The sequence below is a fragment of the Echinops telfairi genome, unplaced genomic scaffold (genome assembly GCF_000313985.2).
Source record: "Echinops telfairi isolate 266 unplaced genomic scaffold, ASM31398v2 ScPeMD7_7466;HRSCAF=8504, whole genome shotgun sequence".
NCBI classification, from domain to species: domain Eukaryota; kingdom Metazoa; phylum Chordata; class Mammalia; order Afrosoricida; family Tenrecidae; genus Echinops; species Echinops telfairi.
The window spans coordinates 4,952,751-4,964,908 of record NW_022111366.1 but is presented as its reverse complement, the minus strand read 5'-3'; the positions used below and the strand labels follow the sequence as shown (position 1 = coordinate 4,964,908).

At 35.8% G+C, this 12,158-nt stretch overlaps 1 protein-coding gene across 2 annotated transcripts in view; it reads left to right on the top strand.

The window, feature by feature from the left end:
• The window catches only part of MAN1A2 (mannosidase alpha class 1A member 2), a 179,449-nt gene that overhangs the window by 106,906 nt on the left and 60,385 nt on the right, over positions 1–12,158 (top strand). For both annotated transcript variants that reach the window (XM_045283724.1, XM_004714870.4), the window contains exons 7-8: positions 2,226–2,349; positions 4,193–4,286. In XM_045283724.1, the coding sequence (XP_045139659.1) occupies positions 2,226–2,349; positions 4,193–4,286 (218 nt within the window). The remainder of the gene's footprint in view (positions 1–2,225; positions 2,350–4,192; positions 4,287–12,158) is intronic.

The window sequence follows — 12,158 nt, the reverse complement described above, 5'->3', positions numbered from 1 at the left end:
ATCATTCCCCGCCTTTTCTTTGTGTTGGAATGGCATGTACTTCCTTGGGTTTGGTCTGTCCCCCGCCCAACTGCCTCTACTTCAGCTTGTGAAGTGTGAGTTAAGTGGCTTTTCTTCTGAACCTACTGTGCTGGTTATACTTACCTCAGGGGACTCATGTTGTACTTGTGCTTTTGTATTGGCTAACTTCGCTTAGCATAATTTCCTCCAACTCTTTCCGTGAGATGATGTGCTTCATGTGCTCATCAGTGATTTTTAGGGATGCGTAGTACTCCATTGTGTGCATGTTCCAGAGTTTTCTAATCCACTCATCTATGGATAGAAATTTAGGTAGTTTCCAATTCTTTGTGATTGTGAGTTACACTGCAATAAACATTGGAGCATAGAAGACTGGTCTTGATCTGTTTCTTACCTCTTCTGGGTATATGCCCAGTAGAGGAATTGCTGTGACCCTTATTCTTGACTTTTTATAATAATGATCTCATAGAGTATTTGTCTTTTTATATTTGCCTCATTTTACTAAGCATAATGTCTTCTAGATTCATTCTATGTTGTGAAATTTTTTCGCATATTTATCATTATTCTTTATTGTTGTGTTACTACAATTTGTTTTTCTGTTGATGGGCATTTGAGTTGTTTCCATATTTTTGCTAATATGCGTAATGTTGGGATGAACATGTGTGTGTGTATGTGTATTCGTGTCACCGCTCTTATTTCTCTAGGATGAGATTTGTTAGGTCACATAGTATTTCTGTTTCCATACTATTTCTATCAGGGAAAAAGCTTTTCATAGAACTTTTCATGTGAAGTTTGCTGCTAGGCTCAGCTTCTATTACTATACCCATTTAGCTTCATTCCTTGTACTTTTGCCAAACATGTCAGAATCATACCACAACTTAGCAATCAAACTTTTGTTTAGTAAAAGTACATCCAGTGGCCACAGTAAGAGTTAAGAGTACAATGGATGAATGTATGGATTGTGTTAAGAGATGTAAGAGCCCCCAATAGAAGTATTTAATAATAAAAAAAGTTAAGAGTATATATAATAAACAAAACAAACATGGCTTCTGGCTTAAAGAATGCACAAACCAAGAGGATTTAATGTTGTGTGGTCATTATGAATCTTTGTTTAAAAGTGGAGGAGTTTTGGTAACCCCCCCAGACTTTCCATTGTTGAGAACCTCTTCTCTAGAGGGTAACATTATAATTTAATAAGATTATCTTAGGGAACAGATTCTGGGTTTTATCTAGCTCCTTGGCCTCCAGAAAGTCTAGTGTCTATGGGATTTGAAATTCTGTTCAGCATTCTTCTTTAGATAATGATTCTTCTATAGGGTCTTTGATCAAAATGTCCAGTAATGGTGTTAGGCACCCTCCAGTTCTTCTGGTCTCATACAAAGGAGACAATTAGCCACACATTTCATATCCTTCTCCTATTTCTAACTCTTTCTCATTCTTCCTTTGTTGCCCTAGGTCAGTGGTTCTCAACCTTCCTAATGCCATGACCCTTCAATACAGTTTCTTATGTTGTGGTGACCCCCCCCCCCACCATAAAATTAATTTTGTTGCTACTTCATAACTGTGATTTTGCTGTTGTTATGAATGGGGGGCAACTCCTGTGAAATGGTCAGTCGACCCCCAAAGGGGTCGCGACCCACAGGTTGAGAACCGCTGAATAGAGATCAGTTGTCATGCCTTGGATGGCCACTTGCATGCTTTTACTACTGCAGGGATTACACTTCCAGCTAGGAGGCAGAACAGAAGTAATAAACATATTATTAGGCCAGTTACCTGGGATGTGTTGTGAAGCCATGACCCTTAACCTCCAACCAAAAAGTAAATCCCAGGAGGTTTTTGGTTGTATGGAAAATGCCTTAGGAATTGTTATTATTATTATTTCTAATGTAAATGTAGTCTATCTACAACATTTTTAAATAAAATAGAATTTTAGAGAAAAGTAAATTATTTGTTCAAAACTCCCTGCCATCAAATCCTTTCTGACTCATAGAGACCCTAGGACAGAGTAGCCCTGCCCGGTGGGTTTCTGAGATTCTGAAACCGTATCTTTCTTTTGTGGAGCAGGTGGTTTTAAACTGCTGTGTAACCCACTGTGTTTGACGTGATACTTCCTGAGAGTTATTTAAAAGTGACTTTTGACTTAAAAATGTTTTGATCTTTTCCCAATCCTGTAATTTATTTACTTATTTTCTAACTGTTCCATTCAGTGGAGTAGGACGAAACTGGGGCTGGGCATCTGCAGGTAGCAGCATTCTGGCAGAATTTGGTACTCTGCATATGGAGTTTGTCCATCTCAGCTACTTGACAGGAGACCCGGTTTACTTCAAAAAGGTTAGTTTTCTTGTCTTCTTTTCTTTGTCTATAAAATGTCTTTTAAATATTACCAAAATTAATTTCTAAACATTGACTAATGCTTAGCAATTGTTTACCTTTTCAGAAGTATGTTAATCCAAAGAAATGTCCTTTCAATTTAGAACATATTTAAAATACTTGATAAATTTAAAACAGTTTTTTAAAACTTCTCTTATTTCTGTAAGCACTGTAGTAAATTAATTTTTCTTGCTAGTCTGCTTATGCATAGGAGAAAAATGAACAAAATTTTTAGAATTGGAAAGTAGGCAAGAATATAATAAATATCGATAAATTTTATTATTTAAAATAAATCTATTTGTAACTAGAAATAATATAGTATCTTTATGAGTAAATGGTAAATATAAATATGAGGGGCTTTTAAAATGTTTGTGGAAAAATTCCTTTATGTTCTACTTCCATTTTCCTTGAATTTTTTTAAGTTTCCTCATAATAAAAACTGGTAGCATTTTATTTTGCTGGATAGGAAAGGCAAATATATGTATACACATACATATATGTGTGTATGGGTGTGTGTTTATATATACATACATATGTGTGTGTATGCATGTGTATATACATACACATGTATGTCAGTTTTCAAAAAGATAACTTATAGTATGTGAAGTTTCTATAAATAAATCTAACAAAAGATGAATCAAAGTAAAAAGAAACTTCACTAAGCTAAAGAGGATCAAAACAGATGTATTGCATTCATGTATAGGTAAAAAGTGTCAGAAAATTTCAGTCACCCCAAAATTGATGTGTAACATCACTTCAGTGCCAATCAAATTCTCAGTGGCTTTTTATGAAATAGAACTTGACAAGACACTTGTAGAATTTATATAGATAAGAAACGCAGGAGAAATTCCTGAAGAAAAAGAGGATGGGAACATTTGTTTTACCCGCTTATCAACACGGACAGTGGGTTGTTGGTACATAGAGAAAAAGGCAGTGATGAGTAAAGTAGCCCATAAACAGACACATATCTGTGGAAACTTGTTATGACAAGGATATCATTGTAGACACCAACAGGTAACTTCAGAAGTATGAAAAGCTTAAATGTAAAGGTGAAACTTTTGACATTTTTAGAAGAGGAAACATAAAAGGGACCCTTAAGCCCCTTGGAACTAGAAAGGGTTTTAAAATCAGATAGGGAAACTATTACGTGGTAATGTTTAAAGTTTATATGTGTTAGAATCTATTACTGTTTTTGTTAGGAGTATGTAGATTATATATAATGTTTGTTTTTAATTACATATGTTTGTTTTCACTTATATAATAAAATAGAGAACTGAAAATAAATGATGATTTATTAATCAATTAAGAGTAGGCTACTGCTTTTTAAAACGCAAAACAAGAATATGTCATTTAGAAAATCTTGGCTTTTAACAAAGTCAGGATAGTGGTGAATATAAAATTTGTGTTATAGGTAAAAAGTATCAAATGTGTTACTATATTATAGTTGTTAAATTAGGAAATGAGTAGAATGCCTATATATTCTTTTCTTTGTGTACCATTTTATTAAAAATAAGACAAATTAGGTTTTTCTTGTAAAGACAGCAGAATTGAGCCAGATTACAGAATTTGTCTTTCCTTAACTGAGTAAACAATAACAATATATTTAGTAAAGATCAAAATCTTATCAATGGCCATCAAAGAAGCAAAGACTGCAACTTGAATCACTTAACAAGTAGAACCTTTTTCTCTACCACCATCCAAAAAATTAGGGAGCTATAGGTTACGAGTAAAGAAAAACAAAATCCTAGAGTAATAACAAGAGTTTGTAACCTTTAGTTTTGTTTTCTTAATTTATTTTGTTTAGGTCATGCACATTAGAAAACTTCTTCAGAAAATGGACCGCCCAAATGGCCTTTATCCAAATTACTTGAACCCAAGGACAGGGCGCTGGGGCCAGTGTAAGTATATCTAACACCACTAATGATTTGTTCAAAGATTATTTGTCTGAAATTGCCTGGTGTAGTGAAAATTACATGAGATGTGGAGTTAGATCCCTCAGTGTGTGTCTGATTCTGTGATCTACTAATGCTGTGACCTTTGGGAAATTTCTGGTCTCCTGACACTTCAGTTTTACCTGTTCTAAAATGTAAACAGTGATCAAACCTGGTAGATAGGAGTGTGCTAGTTCATGTATATTTAAGTACTTTGGAAAACTCTAGTGACATTTGAGAAGGGTAGTACTTTCAATTCCTATTAACAAGTCATATCATCATGTAAGTAAATGCATTGTCTGAGATTGGTATTTATAGACCATATGAAGAAGAAATAATATGTTAGATATCTAGAAAAGGGTCATTTGCTCTTGACAACCTAGGCTCATTCATTTTAAAATAAAGTATCAACATGTCCATTATTTACCAGGCTCTGTGCCAAGTTCTTAGGTGAGACTAGAGATGAGTGAAGAATATATAGTTCCTGGTCTGCATTAAGAGAACTCTCAGGCTACCGGAGTATGCAGAGACACTTAAAAGTTGTTAGAATGGTAGAGACCTGTCATATGAGATGGTGGTTGAAGTTATTTCCACTGTCACAGGAGAAGGTGTCTTGTTTGTAAATGAGTGTGCTTTCTTATTAGAGCATTATAGAATTTAATGATTAAAATATCAATAAATATTAATATAAAGCCATGGACCTTACACAATTTTAGTGAATTTTGTGTACTACAACTAAGACAAAGGTGCCCTGTGGGTGCTGTTGGGTAGGCATTGGACTGCTAACCACAAGATCAAGGGTTCAAACCCAACAGAAACTCCGAGGGGAAAAGATGGTAGTAAGTTTGTGTTAGGCTGAGATCTCAAGATATGTATGTCTGTATGTGTGTATCAAGGAAGTGGTGGATGCACAATTTTAGAAGCATATAACTCCAACCTGGTCCAGCAGTCATGGTGGAGGCTTTTCCTGACTTATTTAGCTACTGGGAAACAAGAAGATGAATCAGGAAGACAAAGCAGAAAGGTCACTGCTCATGAATACAGAGGCAGATGAATACAAGGTTGGCAGGTCAGATCATAGGCTCTGATGGCTCCCAGGATCAGCAAGCAATATGGCTTATGTTCAGTAAAGTGGAGTCAATGAGCCAGGTACAGGACACAGATCAGCAAGAACAGAAGAAAGCCTTCTTCCGCAGTGTCTACTTATAGTGAAATAGTCCATACCCCTAGGGAAACATCACTACGGCAGTTACCTGACTAAGGGGTTACACTCCACCCTAATCCTCCTATCTGCTCTTCACGGCAGATCTCGTCATGGAGTTGATTATATTATGTTAGATTTATATGATGGGGGAGGCAAACTACCAAACTGTTGAGAATAATGGCTCAGCCAACGTGATACACAACCTAATTATTACAGCCTGACTTGGTTTAACTAAGATGAAGTTGTGATTTTGTCTGTAGTTTATCTTTGGGGGAGCCTTCCTGGTCGCATAGTGATTATACATTGGGCTACGATCTGCAAGGTCAGCAGTTCTAAACCACTAGTTGCTCTGTGGGAGAAAGAGCGTGCTTTCTATCAAAGAGCTACATTACGGCCTTGGAGGGGCAGTTTTTCCCGGTCTTACTGGGTTGCTATGAGTTGGCATGGACTTGATAACAATGAGAGACACAATATTGTTGAGTTCTTTTTGAGACTAAAATGAATACCAAAGGTAATAAAATCTTTGCCATATAATTTTCACTGGAGCTCCTATCAAAGAAATTGTCCTTTATGGAAGGAAAGTAAATTGGTCAATACAGTTACGTCTCTCATGAATCTAGAAAAAGATTTCAGTCTTTTGTCTCTTGTTATATACTTTTCCCCCGATCCTGAAATTCTCTATATGTAGCTTATTTTTCACTTTATTTTTTTCCTTTCTCTTTTGCTTTTCACTTTATTTTAAAGAAAATATAAGGAAGGCCTAATGCCTAAACCGAATAGAAATGATAATTTTTTAAAAACTAAAATGCTGAGAACAGCATTTCTAAAATATAAATTGCATTTTCCTTATTTCAGACAAGAGTAGATTAGAGATCTGCTCATTAATTTATGGTGAATTTTATTATAATCCCCTTTTAGAGTTACGTTAAGATTTGGGACTATAACATTTGGGGAAAATTACGTTCAGTTTCTTCCTTTTGACATATGCTATAATATATTCTACATTATATTAACTTTTTAAATGCCTAAAGTGAAACCATTGAAATACTAGAATACGGCTGGATATGTATGTCATATAAAGCAAAAACCATAAAGAAAAAGGTGTCCCCTTTTATTGTATGTAAATGCTAACCTTCATATATGTCATAGCCAACCAGCAACAGAATTAACAGGAAAATAAACTTAGGAAATATATCTTAACATATTTGGAGAGCAACATTTTCATTTTCTAGTTAAAGGACTATTATAAGATCAAAAGACAAAATATGATCACAGAAATGTGTGCTAACAAAAGTTAATTCATAAAAATGAAAATATTGCAAATTGGCAATAAACAAATTTATTTATATTTAACCCTAAAAAGTAGTGTTTATGAAGAACAGTGGTATAATTTGCTGCTTCCACACTAGGGATTACAAACACTATCATATTGGTAATACTCTCATCGGCTTATGATCAGAAAACTTTGTCTCTCTAGCCTGACTTTGCCTCAACCCTAATCAAATCAGTGCAGTGTTCAAATATTAGACACTATTATTAAGAACTTATTCCAAAGAAATTATCAGCGCTATCTGTACAAGCTTATTTGCAGTAACTTGAGTTACATTTAATAGAGATAATTTTGGAACATTCTGAAACAGTATAAATTTGGAACATTTTAAAACTCTGTTGTCTGTGATGACAATATGTGTTATATCTGTGTTGTTTATCTTAATATTTTAGTCACTAGCCACAGGTGACTTCTGAACATATGCAACATAGTTAAGAACTACATTTAAAATGTTATTTTAGTTAATTTAAATAGCTATATGAGACTTAACAGCTATTTCATGGAACAGTATAGTTTTACCACTTTCCTATAACATGAATTTTCGTCACTTGTCTGTCAGTTTGTCATATTATGGTAGCTTGTATGTTGCTGTGCTGCTGGAAGCATCAAGCTTTGAGTCTATCCCACCTGAATTTGGAGACCATCTCAAGAACAGATTTGATGTATTGAACACTAATGACAAGACCTGATGAACTGTGGAAGGACATCAAGACCATCATTCATGAAGAAGGCAAAAGGTCATTTAAAAGACAGGAAAAAAAGAAAGAAAAAGATCAAACTAGATGTTGGAAGCGACTGAAACTTGCTATTAATGGCAGAATAGCTAAAGCAAATGGAAGAAGGGACAAAGTCAAGGAAATGAATGGATAATTTCAAAGGGCAGATAAGAAGACAAAGCCAAATATTTCAATGAAATGTGCAAAGACCTAAAATTAGAAAACCAAAAGGGAAGAATATGCTCAGGGTATCTGAAAAAGAACTCAAGAAAAAAATTAAAACCATTAGTGTCCATTTTGAAAGATTCTATATTCAACATATTGAATGATGCAGGAAGCATCAAGAGAAAATGGCAAGAATCTTGTACCAAGAAGACCTGGTTGACAGTCCACCATTGCAAGAGGTAGCATATAAGCAAGGACTAAGGGTGCTGAAAGCAGTTCAAGCTGCACTGAAGTCATTAGGCAAAACCAGGGCTCTAGGAATTAACAGATTACCCTTGAAATGTTTCAGAAAACTGACGAAGAACTGGAAGCATTCAATCGTCTATGCCAGGAAATTTGAAAGACAGCTACCTGGCCAACTGACTGGAAGAGATCCATATTTGTACCCATTCCAAAGAAAGGTGACCCAACAGGATGCTCAAACTATAGAACAGTATCACTGATATCTCACATCCATCAACAGTTACACCAGCACATTGAAAGGGAACTGCCAAAAATTCAAGCCAGAATCAGAACGTGCAAAAAGGGATATCATTGCTGATAACAAATGGATCTTAAGTTCAAAGCAGAGAATTCCAGAAAGATGTTTACTTGTGTTTCATTGACTACAAAAAAGCATTTGACTGTGTAGATTGTAATAAACTGGATCACCTTGAGAGAATGTGAATTCTGAACACTTCATTTTGCTCATTTCAAACTTGTACATGCATAAAGAAGCAGTTGTGCATACAGAACAGGGAATACTGCATGTATTAACATCAGGAAAGGTGTACATCAGGGTTGTATCCTCTCGCCATACTTGTTCAATCTATATGCTGAGCAAACCATCAGAAAAGCTGCATTATATGAAGAAGAGTGTGGCATCAGGATTAGAGAAAGGCTTTTTAACAACTTGTGTTATGCAGATGACACAACCTTGCTTGCTAAATAAAAATGAGGAAGATTTGAAGCCCTTGCTGATGAAGATCAAGGATTTCAGCCTTCTATGTGGATTAAAACTCAATCTCATAAAGACCAAAATCCTCACAATTTGATTGTAGGTAACATCATGAGAAATAGAGAAAAGGTTGAAGTCAAGGATTTTCTTGCTTGAGATCCACAATCAATCATGGTTCATGGAAGCAGCAGTCAAGAGATCAAAAGACAAGTTGCATTAGGTGAATTTGCTGCACCAGACCTCTGTTCAGTATAGAATACCAGGGATGTTACTTTGAGGACTAAGGTACACTTGACCCCAAGCCATGGCATTCTCCACATACATGTGAAAGTTGAGCATTGAATAAGGGAGACTGTAGAAGAATTGATGCATTTGAATTGTGGTTCTGGCAAAGAATTTTGAAAGTACTATGGACTGCTAAAAGGACAAAGTGATCTGTATTGGAAGAAGTAAGATCAGAGTTCTCCTTAGAGGCAAGGATGGGAAGCTTTCATCTTAACATACTTTGGACATGTTGTCAGGAGAGACCAGTCCCTGGGGAAGGACATCAAGTTTGGTGAAGTGGAGGGGCAGTGGAAAAGAGGAAGACCCTCAAGTCTAGATCCTCAAGTAGCTAGATTGACACAGAAGCTGCATCAATGAATGGTCTTAGGTGTGATGTGGAGCATAGGACTGTGCAGTGTTTCGTTCTGTTGTGCGTAGGGTCACTGGGTCAGAGCCTGTTCCTTGGTACCTAACAACAACATAATAGGAATGTGGTGAAATTTTAATGGTATATGCAAATGTCATATACTCGGCAGCCATTAAGAGTAATGTTATAGAATGCTTACTATTGATAAATATATCTAGAAAAATCTTTAGAATCCTGGTGACACAGTGGATAGGTGCTCAACTCCTCATTGAAATGTTGATATGAACCCACCCGCTGATGAGTGGGAGAAAATCTGACAGTTAGCTTCTGTAAAAAATTACAGCCTGGCCTGGTGGTATTATTGGGCTATGGTCCTTAGCCACTCTTCAGGCTTGGGACCAACTTACCCCCAAGGCTCAATTTTCAACTAAACCATAGACAGGTCTAGAAGGGGAACATTAATACTAGTGGAGTATGCCATCTTAGAATTATCAGCCATTTGAGATCAAAGGGGCAGGCTTTGCCCCAGCACAAAGTTCAGAAGGGTTAGGAAAGAGAGGAGAGGGCGGCAGGAAGCACAGGTTGGGGTGGGGACGCTGGGGTGTGGGTTAGGGTAAGTGGAGTTACATTGAGGGGATTGCAATGAATGAAATGAAGAGAAAGGCATATGAATTGATGAATGCTCTGTAAACCTCCACCCAATTTACATTAAAAAAATAATATCAATCTTGGAAACCCTTTGGGGAAGTTCTGCTCTGCCCTATGGGGTGGGCTTAGTAGAAAGAAAGAAAACAAACATCATAGAACTTTTCCCCCAAGTCTGATTATGTAGTGTTTTTATTTTCTTATTATTATTCATATTTGACAGTTAATGTGTTACTATTGAAGTAAGAGTAAAAGCATTGTTAAATAATCAAAAACATGTCATCTACTCCATAAAAATCTTAGAATACTGCAGGTGGGAGCAAATCACTATTTGAGAATTTGCCACTTTTGAAATGACCAACATTATAGCATTAATGGCAACTTAGCTATTAAAAACAACAACAATGCTTTTAATCATCTATATTCCTCCACCCCAATAAAATAAATTTAAGTTACCACTTTATGATCATTCTCAGTCGTTACTGGTTTTGATAGTGTTATGAAAGAGCTAGTCACTAGTTATTTTTGTAGGAGGGCTGTAGTTATTTATCAGGAGGGCAGCTGTCCTGATACCCTTTTAGCAGCTGTAGTCCTGACTAATTAGGTAAGTTTGTTCATTTTAATGTTTTTTTAGATTTTATTTCAGCTTCTGAGAAGTATATCAAATCCCTTTATTATGTTTGAGCAGTATACATCTGCCATATCTATAAATAGCTTGCAAAACAAACTGAATTGAAGTGAAATTTAACAATTCAGCTTTGGCTAACTGTATTATAATTAGAGTAATGATAATGTCCGTGACATGCACATAGCAATCACAGAGAATAATTACTGGTAATTATCTTCAGGAAAAGTACTTGGCAATAGACAGGAAAGATTATTGTAAGGAACCTAGATTTAAAAACCATCATTAATGTTTTTCTTTTTTTTACTCTCAAATTTGCACTAGTTTTCTAAGAATGCTTAGCCTATGCCATTGAATGATTAAAGGGAAGACAATGTAGGATATCAGTCTTTACATATTCTACTTCTCAGTTAAAAATTATGGGAAAAACAAGAGTGTGTATAATATTTAGAGTTTGAAGACCTAAATTCTAATGACTTCTACTCTAGAATTTCCTATAAGAGTAATTTTTGTTAGAAATCGCCCATTAACTGAATAACATGCAGGATTAGTCTTACGAGTCATGGATATTTAGGACCGCTTTATAACATGTCATCAATTTCTGAATATCAAAAGGACCCTGGAGTGACATGGTTCATCAAATTTGACACCTAGGCTGGCATGGTCCAGGGATTCAAGTGAGAAATTCTAACTAGTAAGTGATAAATTCCTTAGTTATCTAGGATTTCAGGTTTCTGCTAGTATTCATTGATTAAGCACATAATCTTTTACTGGAACAGCTGCCTACAATTACTGCAGAGGAGATTAAAATTGCCCCAGGAACCTGACAAGCAAGACTGAATCTAATGACTGTAACCCAAGTAGCCTATAACTAAAACCGGGGACTCCGGCAGGATTTCCTAGATATTAAAAAAAAATTCTTGAAGTCGTCATACCTTCCCCCTGCTTTCCTCCCTTTAGTTCATTTACTTTAAGTCTGTTAGCTCCTCTTTCATTTATTTTCTTTCTGCTGGTTTGATAATCTTTACCTTCTAAGCTATAGTGTATCCAGAAACTATGTATGAGGCCAAAGCCCCCCTCCCTCCCTCCCCCCTCCCCCTTCAAATTGTTATTTTAATGACTCTTAGAAAAATGTCATCCTGGCATGACTTTGCATGTTTCATTGCTGTCATTTCATATTTTTCTCACCTGACTAGGAAATTAGCTCCCCCAAAGGATATTTCTATACCTTTCTAGCTATAGTTTTTAACATTATCATTCCTTACTCTTATTTTTAGTAATTTTTTCCCTTTTCATTTATCCTTAGCCCACCTATGAGAGGGACTTCAGAAAGTTTGTAGGAAATTTTCCATTATCTTTTAATTCCATTTCCCATAAACTTTTTGAGGTCCCCATGTAATTAGATGTTGACTTGTTAATTTAAAGTGTACCTCGTAGGTGTTAACAAACCCAGGGACAAGGGAACAACAAGTGATCCAAATTGGTGGGGAGGTGGGGGTGGGAGACCTGGTAGGGCATGATCAAGG